We start from the raw sequence: 12,096 nt of genomic DNA on the forward strand, positions 1-12,096 counted from the left end.
ACAATGGCATCAGCATACTCCTCACCACTGGTGGTGTGCCCGCATCCACGAGTGCCTTGCATGCTGGGAAATGGCAGAGGTTTGTCTGAGAGAGCTGGGCGTTTTGTGGAGAATGCTCTGACGTTGTCATAGCAGCACTGACAAGCTGCCCCTGGCCTTGTAACTTCTTGTTCAGAACATTCAGCTCCTGTGTGACGTCAACAAGAAAAGCTAAGTCCATGAGCCATTTGGGATCACTTAGCACAGGAACGGCCATCCCATCCTTCTCCATGAAGGCTTTCACTTCTGCTCTCAACTCAAAAAACCTCTTCAAGATGTTTCCCCTGCTGAGCCAACGCACCTCGTGAAGTAGAGCACATCCTCACATGCTGATTCTATTTCCTCCAAAAAGGCGCGGAACTGCCGGTGCTTTAAGCCCCTGGATCTGATATCATTGATGCATTTCACAACGACAGACATCACATTGTCAAACATCAGTCATTTGCTGCAATGTACCTGCTGGTGGATAATGCAGTGCAGAGCAATGGCCTCCACACCCTCCTCTTCCAGTCCATTTATCCTCCCTGTCATGGTAAACCGGCATCCACACAGACATCACAGACATTGTCTGTGCTCTCATCTAGAGCGACTGAATATGCACGGAAATGTTTGGCTTTCTCACGCAGTTGATGGTATATGTTACCTGACAGGTCAGACATGCGCTCTGCCACTGTGTTGGCTGAAAGGCTGATGTTACTAAACTGACCCTTCTTTTCAGCCTGTAACATGCACTTGTTGATGAACTCGCCTTCTTTGAATGGCTTCCCCGCCTTAGCAATCATCTCACTCACCACGTAGCTAGCTCCGACTGCCGCATCACTCTCTTTGCTTGCTTTCTTGAAAAAATGTAGTTGCCTCAGTAGACTTGTTTTAAGATTATTGTCCTCTCTCTCGTCTCCCTGGTATTGTGCATACTCATCCTTCATCCACCACGGAAGAAATAACCACTAGTTCTGCTTTAAACTTGTTGTGGACATCCCACAAACGTCGGAGCATCTAACGCCCTCGTGTTTGGGTTCATAACATTAATATCATATATATATATATAACATCACCCGCAGGCTCACATGGCTCGGTGACGTTCAGAGACTCCGTCTCGATAACTGCCGCTTCCAGCGCTACCAGAGCAGCAGCCAGTTAGATTCACCAACACGACGTCAGTGATGACGGGCGGAGCAGTTCAACGGTGATTGGCTTTTGCAACTCAGCGTTGGGCGAAAGTCCGCGTCATTCACATATGTGCATTGACTTTGCATGGGATCTACTCGCGCAAAAACTCTTTTGGTTGTTAATCCGCGTTATAAATATAAAGCGCCCAGAGCAACGACTCGGCAAAAAGGTGCGTTTTCTTTTTACCAGATTTTACTTCACACAAGAAATATCATTTACGCCCTCTAATCACATACACGCTTGAGTGGGTTTTGAGGGGATTTCACAGAGGTTTAATTGGACCTTTGCAAAGTGTTATAACTGTGTAACCATGGAAACACAGCCAATAGTTCCTAGTCAGCAGTCTCAGTCCGTCAGTCAGTGTGTTTTCATCTCTATGAATCTCTCCTTCACTTCGTCAGTATTGTTAGTTCAGTTTGCCGTCGTACACGTTTACAACTCTATTTAGTTACTATTGTCTATGATGTTTTACACAAGCATTACCTTATATTACATACGTCTTTGTACTCCATAGCAACAAACACACTCACACCCTGCTTAATGGCCACGAGACTTCTAACTGTCACACAAAAATGTGCATCGTTATCCAGGGAACTGTTCACAGTAGATTTCACACTTAGCATTACATATTATTTACTTCTAAGCCTTTCGCAGCCATCTCGCTCCTCTGGTAACGAGTCTTCAATAAATGATTACCGAGTGTCGTTTGTACCTTACAGTTACAGGGTGTCCTCACAGACCGAAGTCAGCAATGCAGAAACTTTAAGAAAGTGGCTTCCTGCTTACCCTTTTTTCGATGTCTTGGATCGGTCAGCCTGTGAGAGAGGAAAGGCGGCCCGGCTCCGGCCCGGCTCCCGTGGACCCCTCCTGGAGGCTCGCCAATTGTCATGCTTCTCTCATTCACAACTAATTCACTCCTTTTTCAGTGATAAACCTTTTGAATAATAAAGAGTTTAATATGAGATTCATAAGACGTATTAATGTTTTTTTTTAATTCACCAGTAGACCCAGAGCCCCCCCACATTAAAGAGGGCCAGGAGGATCCAGAGCCCCCACACATTAAAGAGGAACAGGAGGACCCAGAGCCCCCCCACATTATAGAGGAACGTGAGGGCCCAGGGCCCCCTCACATTAAAGAGGACCAGGAGGACCCAGAGCCCCCCCACATTAAAGAGGAACAGGAGGACCCAGAGCCCCCCCACATTAAAGAGGAACTCTGGACCAGTCAGGAGGGAGAGCAGCTTCAAGGGCTGGAGGAGGCTGGTCTCAAGTTCTCATTCACTGTAAAGAGTGAAGATGATGAAGAGGAAGCTCAGTCCTCTCAGCTTCATCAAAGACAAACTGAACACATGGAAACAGAAGCTGATGGAGCGGATTGTGGAGGACCAGAACCAGACAGGAAGTTAGATCCAGAAAGACATCCAGGACCAGATACTGATGAGACTGAGGACAGTGCTGATTGGGAGGAGACTGAGGAACCTCAGTCAGATGTGAACCCTCAAAACAAAGAAGTACCTGTAAGTGATGTGAACTGTAGTACTGGAAATACATCAATCAGCTCTCCTGAATGTGCTGGAAGCTCTGACCACAAGGGACATCTGGAGAAACCCACTAGCTCCAAAACAGGAGAGAAACCATTTCAATGCTCCCTTTGTGACAAAGGATTTGGATTAAATAAGTATCTAAAGAGACACATGATTGTCCACACAGAACATAAACCATTTAATTGTTCCGTGTGTTGTAAAACATTTACACACAATAGATACCTTAATGATCACATGTTTAGCCACACAGGAGAGAAACAATTTAGTTGTTCAGTGTGTAGTAAAACATTTACACATAAGAGATCCCTTAATGATCACAGGTTCGTCCACATAGGAGAGAAACCATTTAGCTGTTCAGTTTGTAGTAAAACATTTAAAAAGAAGGGAAACCTGAAGGCCCACATGACTGTCCACACAGGAGAGAAACCATTTCAATGCTCACTTTGTGACAAAAGATTTGGATCCCATAGTGATCTAAAAAGACACATGGTTGTCCACACAGGAGAGAAACCATTTAGTTGTTCTGTGTGTAGTAAAACATTTTCACGTAAGGGATACCTGAATGGTCACATGTTTGTACACACAGGAGAGAAACCATATAGTTGTTCAGTTTGTGATAAAACATTTTCACAAAAACACATTCTGAAACGACATTTAATTATCCACACTAGAGAAACTAATTAGTCGTTGAGTTTCTCAACAAGATTCTCTTTTCTCGGTTATTCCAAAAATCACAAGTGTAGTTATGAGAGTCTCTGAAATAAACATGGTTAAACACTTAAAAACTGTCAGGCTGATACAAACTCCAACATAAATCTATTTAGCTGAGATTAAGCTTCACATCAATTTATATTCTTTGACGTCAGTTTCTCTGGTATCGTCTTATGTTTCATGTGTTATGTATTGTCACGTATATATGAATTTAAATGGTTTTCCATTGTCAAAGTATTTCATGTCCTCTATGCAGCACTGTGGTTTGAGCTGAATTCTCATCGGTGATGAAACTGAGGAACATTTGTAACCTTCTTTCTCTTCAGCAACGTTTCTCTTCAGTTTAAACTCAATACTTCCTTCATTTAATTTTACTGTAGAAACTGACATTTTGTTCCATAACTGAAGAATGACTGAATTGAGAACAGAATTGTGGTTAATTGTCTCCATCCTTCTTTCTTCTTCAACATCATCCTCTACTGATCTCCTCTCTTTGACATTTAGGGATTCCTTTGTTTTCAGACGTGAATATTTAACCTTTTGTTGACTGAACGTTCTCTCTTTGATTCTCTAGTGTTGTAACAGCTGTTCAAGTAATCTGTTGTTGTTGTTTTCTTGGTGGCTCACAAACATTTGGAAAGTTCAGACAATGTTTCCACCAAAATGACTTCAGTTCATTGTTCCTCTGTATTTGCCCCAGAGTTTATCACACCTTTATCCCTTATTGTAATTCATCTGTAACATCAATTACATTTCTTTCATACCAGTCTTCCTCATGTTTCAATATTGATTGTATTTGCTCCTTTGTTTGTAAACATACTGCTCTCTTTGCACTGCTGGTCGGATGCTAACCGACATTTCGTTGCCTCAGTACCTGTGCAATGACAATAAAGTTGAATCTGAATCTGAATGTGCAGGTGGAACCTTAGCTCCTCCCATCAGTGTATGAGCGCTATACAAGAACAGAAAACACTCCATAAACTTTCATTGCTATGCAGATGATACTCAATTATATTTATCGTTCAAACCAGAGGAGACCAACCAGCTCGCTAAAATTCAAGAATGTCTTAAAGACATAAAAACATGGATGACCTGTAACTTCCTGATAAACTCAGACCAAACTGAAGTTATTTTACTGGCCCTGAACACCTCAGAGATCAATTATCTGGCGATGTGGTTTCTGTAGATGGCATTTCCCTGGCATCCAACACCACTGTAAAGAATCTCTAGTTATCTTTGACCGAGACTTGTCCTTTAACTCCCACGATTACTGCAACTCCTTATTATCAGGCTGCTCTAATAAGTCTCTTAAGTCCCTCCAGTTGATCCAGAATGCTGCAGCTCGTGTACTCACAAAAACTAACAAAAGAGATCACATGACTCCTGTATTAGCTGCTCTGCACTGGCTCCCTGTAAAATCAAGAATCACATTTAAAATTCTTCTCCTCACATACAAAGCCTTGATTGGTGATGCACCTTCATATCTTAAGGAGCTTGTAGTACCATATTGCCCCACTAGAGAGCTGCGCTCACTAAATGTGGGGCTACTTGTGGTTCCTAGAGTCCTAAAAAGTAGGATGGGAGCCAGAGCCTTCAGTTATCAAGCTCCTCGTTTATGGAACCAGCTTCCACTTTCAGTCCGGGAGCCAGACACAGTCACCACATTTAAGAATAGACTTAAGACTTTCCTCTTTAATAGTGCTTATAGTTAGGGCTGAATCAGGTTTGCCCTGGTCCAGCCCCTTGATATGCTGCTATAGGCTTATAGGCTGCTGGGGGATGTTTTAGGATACACTGAGCACCTCTCTCCTCTTCTCTCTCTCCTTATGGATGAATTTACATCTCTCCATTGCACCTTATTAACTCTGCTTCCTCCCCGGAGTCGTTGTGACTTCACGTCTCATAGGGACCTGGAGGTGTCTGATGCCTGGTGAGCCGGCCTCGCGTTGGCCCTGCTGATCGCCCCGCCCCCCCCCCCTTCTCTACCTCCTTCTGTTTTCATGGATTGTGGAGGTCCATTCATACATTTGTCATATTTATTAAATGTGTTGTAACTCTTTAATGCTGTTCATTCTGTACACATGACATCTATATATATCTATCTATATATATAGATAGATATATATATATTAGGGCTTTTTTTTTGCACTGGGAGGGGCTTAATGCTGCTGCGCACATTGACCGAGAACATTGAGAAATGCACTTTTAAATGGACATTTTCATTTGTACTTGTTTACGTGTGTTACTACGAGCATGAAGTACTACGAGCATGGAGCACTACTAGCATGGATTACTACGAGCATGGATCACTACTAGCATGGAGCACTACGAGCATGGAGCACTACTAGCATGGAGCACTATGAGCATGGAGCACTACGAGCATGGAGCACTACTAGCATGGATTACTACGAGCATGGATCACTACTAGCATGGAGCACTACTAGCATGGATTACTACGAGCATGGATCACTACTAGCATGGAGCACTACTAGCATGGAGCACTACGAGCATGGAGCACTACGAGCATTGAGCACTACGAGCATGGAGCACTACTAGCATGGAGCACTACGAGCATGGAGCACCTCTAGCATGGAGCACTACGAGCATGGAGCACTACTAGCATGGAGCACTACGAGCATTGAGTACTACTAGCATGGAGCACTACTAGCATGGAGCACTACGAGCATGGAGCACTACGAGCATGGAGCACTACTAGCATGGAGCACTACTAGCATGGAGCACTACGAGCATGGAGCACTACTAGCATGGAGCACTACGAGCATGGAGCACTACGAGCATGAAGTACGTCTTAAAGGCGTTACGCAGCATTGAAACAACCAGTGGAGAGAAACTTTGTGAACACATGAACCATGAACCATGAACACATGAACACATCTCTCGGTGGCTACACACGTGGCACCTTAGGTCTAATCTGTCTGCCTCCTGAAGCCAATTCCATTCCATTTGGCCACAACCCACTGAGTCTAAATTACTATTTCGATAGCAAAGAAAGTCCTCTGAAAACAAACTTGGCTTAGCAGCTCGCGATGTTTTCTTCTACCCCTCCCGCTCCCTCTTGCTCAGAGTGTCTCATGTAGAGCTATTCCTCTGCCTCTCTTAATGATAACGGTACATGCAACAAGTGTAGTTCATTTGCTGGTTGGAGGCAGTTCTAAGTGGGTTAGATGCACGGCTCCGCACCATCGAAGCTCAGACAGTTACGCTAGTTAGCTCGCCACCCCCCATAGCCGGTACGGAGCCTTTAGCTTTAGCTTCTGTTAGCTGTCCCCTGGCAGCCCCCGAGCAGCCGGATGGCTGGGTGACTGTTCGAAAGGGTTTTAAGTCTAAACAGAAGCCCACTGAGCACCACCAACCTCTTCACGTTTCGAACCAGTTTTCCCCACTCAGCGACGCACCTGCTGAGAAACCCACTCTGGTTATAGGTAGCTCCATAGTCAGAAACGTGAAGATAGCGAAGCCAGGGACCAAAGTCATATGCATCCCGGGGGCCAGAGCGGGCGACATTGAATCTTGTTTAAAACTGCTGGCTAAAGATGAGCGTAGTTACAGTAAGATTATAATACACGCCGGCGGTAATGACTCCCGACTGCGGCGGTCGGAGGTCACTAAAATTAATGTGGAATCGGTGTGTACTTATGCCAAGACAATGTCGCACACCGTAGTTTTCTCTGGCCCTCTCCCCAATCTGATCAATGATGACATGTATAGCCGCATGTCGTCATTCAACCGCTGGTTGTCCAGGTGGTGCCCAGCAAACAATGTGGGCTACATAGATAACTGGCAGACTTTCTGGGGAAAGCCTGATCTGATGAGTCGAGACGGCATTCATCCCACTTGGGATGGAGCGCATCTCATTTCTGCAAACATGGCCAAGTTGATTAGCGGACTTAATCCATGACCCAGAGTTCAGATCAGGAAGCAGAAGCAGAGTTGTAGTCTTCCACCCTTCTCTGCACTTCCATTCGAGCAGTTACCCACCCTTAACCTTAACTCTATAGAGACTGTGTCTGTCCCACGGCCACTTAAATTAATTAAATCAAAAGTAACCAGAAGAGGAGTCATACAAAATAACCTCATACAGGTTAACATCACTACTGCCACAGTGGAACAAAACAGGATAATTAAATGTGGACTGCTAAATATTAGATCTCTGTCATCTAAAGCTGTATTAGTAAATGATTTAATATCAGACAATCACATTGATTTATTGTGTCTTACTGAAACCTGGCTGAGGCATGAAGAATATGTCAGCCTAAATGAATCAACTCCTCCAAGTCATATTTATACTCACATTCCTCGAGGCACCGGCCGAGGAGGTGGAGTAGCAGCCATCTTTGACTCAAGCCTATTAATGAATCCTAAACCTAAATTAAACTACAACTCATTTGAAAGCCTTGTTCTTAGTCTTTCACATCCAACCTGTAAAACATTACAGCCAATCCTATTTGTTATACTGTACCGGCCACCAGGTCCATATTCAGAATTTATATCTGAATTTTCAGAGTGTTTATCAAGTTTAGTCCTTAAAACTGATAAGGTTATTATTGTAGGAGATTTTAATATTCATGTGGATATTGATAATGATTGCCTTAGTACTGCATTTATCTCATTGTTGGACTCTATTGCCTTCTGTCAGAGAGTACAGAAACCCACTCACTGCTTTGGCCACACCCTCCACCTTGTTCTTACATATGGCATTGACATTGAGCATTTGGAGGTCTTCCCACAGAACCCTCTTCTGTCAGACCATTACCTCATAACTTTTGAGTTTATACTCCCGGAGTATACACCGTTAGTCAAAAGTTTCTACACCAGATGTCTAACTGACAGTGCTGTAGCTAAATTTATAGAAGCGATTCCTTCTGCATTTGATTCAATACCACGTCTCAATGTGACGGAGGACTTCTGTGCTAACTTTAGTCCGTCCCAGATTGATCATATTGTCGATAGTGCTACAGGCTCACTGAGAATGACACTAGACTCGATAGCCCCACTGAAGAAAAAGACAGTGAGGCAAAGGAGGTTTGCTCCCTGGTATAACCCTCAGACCCGCGACCTAAAGCAAACTTCACGAAAGCTTGAAAGCATATGGCGTTCCACCAATCTGGAAGAATCACGCTTAGTTTGGCGAGATAATCTTAAAACATATAAAAAGGCTCTCCGTAATGCCAGAGCAGCCTATTACTCATCAGTAATAGAGAAAAATAAGAACAACCCCAGGGTTCTCTTTAGCACTGTAGCCAGGCTGACAGAGAGTCACAGCTCTGTGGAGCCGTGTATTCCTATAGACCTCAGTAGTAATGACTTCATGAACTTCTTCAATGAAAAGATTTGAACTATTAGAGGCAAGATTGATGATCTCTTGCCCTCAACCACTGCCGATCTGTCATCAAGAGGAGTGGCCTTGGAAACGGCTGTATGCCCTGGTGTATATTTGGATAGCTTTTCTCCCATTAACCTAGACCAATTGTCTTCAACGGTTTCTACTTCTAAACCGTCTACCTGTCTCTTAGACCCCATCCCAACGAGGCTGCTTAAAGCCGTGTTGCCTTTAATTGGCACCTCTCTGCTGGATATTGTTAATGTGTCTTTGCTAACAGGCCATGTACCACATTCCTTCAAAGTAGCTGTAATTAAACCTCTCCTGAAGAAGCCCACTCTTAATCCAGAGGTGTTGGCTAACTACAGACCAATCTCTAACCTTCCCTTCCTCTCTAAGATCCTTGAGAAAGTAGTCGCAAATCAGTTGTGCGACTTCCTACATCAGAATAGTTTATTTGAGGAGTTTCAGTCAGGATTTAGAAAACACCACAGCACAGAGACAGCACTGGTGAAAATTACAAATGACCTCCTAATTGCATCAGATAAAGGACTCATCTCCGTACTGGTATTATTAGACCTTAGTGCTGCGTTCGACACCATTGATCATGACATCCTATTACAGAGACTGGATCAGTCGATTGGCATTTCAGGTACCGCACTAAGTTGGTTTAAATCCTATTTATCAGATCGATCTCAATTTGTATTTGTAAACGATGAAGCCTCAATGACCACCAACGTTTATCATGGAGTTCCACAAGGTTCTGTGCTTGGACCAATTTTATTTACCTTATATATGCTTCCTTTGGGCAATATTATCAGGAAACACTCCATAAACTTTCATTGCTATGCAGACGATACTCAATTATATCTATCGATCAAACCAGAGGAGACCAACCAGCTCGCTAAAATTCAAGAATGTCTTAAAGACATAAAAACATGGATGACCTGCAACTTCCTGATGTTAAACTCAGACAAAACTGAAGTTATTTTACTGGCCCTGAACACCTCAGAGATCAATTATCTGGTGATGTGGTTTCTGTAGATGGCATTTCCCTGGCATCCAACACCACTGTAAAGAATCTCTAGTTATCTTTGACCGAGACTTGTCCTTTAACTCCCACGTTAAGCAAATCTCAAGGATTGCATTTTTTCATCTACGTAACATTTCAAAAATCAGGCACATCTTGTCTCAAAAAGATGCAGAAAAGCTGGTTCACGCGTTTGTTACTTCCAGACTAGATTACTGCAACTCCTTATTACCAGGCTGCTCTAATAAGTCTCTTAAGTCCCTCCAGTTGATCCAGAATGCTGCAGCTCGTGTACTCACAAAAACTAAGAAAAGAGATCACATTACTCCTGTATTAGCTGCTCTGCACTGGCTCCCTGTAAAATCAAGAATCACATTTAAAATTCTTCTCCTCACCTACAAAGCCTTGATTGGTGATGCACCATCATATCTTAAGAAGCTTGTAGTACCATATTGCCCCACTAGAGAGCTGCACTCATTGTGGGGCTACTTGTGGTTCCTAGAGTCCTAAAAAGTAGGATGGGAGCAAGAGCCTTCAGTTATCAAGCTCCTCTTTTATGGAACCAGCTTCCACTTTCAGTCCGGGAGGCAGACACAGTCACCTCATTCAAGAATAGACTTAAGACTTTCCTCTTTAATAGTGCTTATAGTTAGGGCTGAATCAGGTTTGCCCTGGTCGAGCCCCTTGATATGCTGCTATAGGCTTATAGGCTGCTGGGGGTGTTTTAGGATACACTGAGCACCTCTCTCCTCTTCTCTCTCTCCTTATGGATGAATTTACATCTCTCCATTGCACCTTATTAACTCTGCTTCCTCCCCGGAGTCGTTGTGACTTCACGTCTCATAGGGTCCATTGGAACTGGAGGTGTCTGATGCTGGTGAGCCGGCCTCCCATTGGCCCTGCTGATGCCCCGCCCCCCCTCCTCTCTACCTCCTTCTGTTTCATGGATTGGAGTTTCATTCATACATTGTCATATTCATGTAATGTGTTTATGTAACTTTGTAATTGCTGTTCATTCTGTACACATGACATCTATTGCTTCTGTCCATCCGGGGAGAGGGATCCTCCTCTGTTGCTCTCCTGAAGGTTTCTTCTCTTTTTTCCCTGTCAAAGGTTATTTTTGGGGAGTTTTTCCTGATTCGATGTGAGGTCAAAGGTCAGGGATGTCGTATGTGTACAGATTGTAAAGCCCTCTGAGGGGAGTTTGGGATTTGTGATATTGGGCTATACAAAATAAACTGAATTGAAACTGAATTAAATTGAATGAACAAATGAACAAATGAACACATGAACACATGAACAAATGAACAATGAACACATGAACACATGAACAATGAACACATGAACAAATGAACAATGAACACATGAACACAAGAACACATGAACAAATGAACCATGAACACATGAACACATGAACAATGAACACATGAACAAATGAACACGTGAACAAATGAACACATGAACCATGAACACATGAACACATGAACAATGAACACATGAACAATGAACACGTGAACAATGAACATGTGAACAATGAACACATGAACAAATGAACAATGAACACATGAACAATGAACACATGAACAATAAACACATGAACAATGAACACATGAACAATGACCACATGAACACATGAACAATGAACACATGAACAATGAACACATGAACAATAAACACATGAACAATGAATACATGAACAATGAACACATGAACAATGAACACATGAACAATGAACACGTGAACACATGAACAATGAACACATGAACAATGAACACATGAACAATAAACACATGAAGAAATAAACACATGAACACATGAACAATGAACACATGAACAATAAACACATTAACAATGAACACATGAACACATGAACACATGAACAAATGAACAATGAACACATGAACAATGAACACATGAACCAATTAACACATGAACAATGAACACATGAACAATGAACACATGAACACATGAACAATGAACACATGAACACATGAACAATGAACACATGAACAAATGAACACATGAACACATGAACACATGAACACATGAACACATGAACAATGAACACATGAACAATGAACACAAGCGGACTGCAGGCGGGTTCCTGCAGAGGAAGAGGTCTGAGGAGCGTCGTATGAGCCTCAAGACGCTCCGTCGATTTGTATGAAACGGAGCGGACTACAAAGATGGCGGCGGGGTCAGTGTAACTGCTTTATGTTTTCAGAGGCTTTACAGACTAAAAGTCCAGCTGTGTTTTTTTT

At 43.0% G+C, this 12,096-nt stretch overlaps 1 protein-coding gene across 1 annotated transcript; it reads left to right on the forward strand.

The window, feature by feature from the left end:
• The first annotated feature begins 2,514 nt into the window (after positions 1-2,514).
• Positions 2,515-4,374, forward strand: LOC117728852 (gastrula zinc finger protein xLCGF3.1-like). The gene has a single exon (XM_034529779.1). It carries the CDS (start codon positions 2,559-2,561, stop codon positions 3,435-3,437), a length of 879 nt encoding a protein of 292 aa, XP_034385670.1. The 5' UTR covers positions 2,515-2,558; the 3' UTR covers positions 3,438-4,374.
• The last annotated feature ends 7,722 nt before the right edge of the window (positions 4,375-12,096 follow it).

This window comes from Cyclopterus lumpus, chromosome 3 (genome assembly GCF_009769545.1).
Source record: "Cyclopterus lumpus isolate fCycLum1 chromosome 3, fCycLum1.pri, whole genome shotgun sequence".
Classification (NCBI taxonomy): domain Eukaryota; kingdom Metazoa; phylum Chordata; class Actinopteri; order Perciformes; family Cyclopteridae; genus Cyclopterus; species Cyclopterus lumpus.

What these genes read in the sequence shown, in the direction of transcription:
- LOC117728852 (XM_034529779.1), top strand. Translation starts at nt 2,559, where the DNA reads ATGGAAACAGAAGCTGATGGAGCGGATTGTGGAGGACCAGAACCAGAC.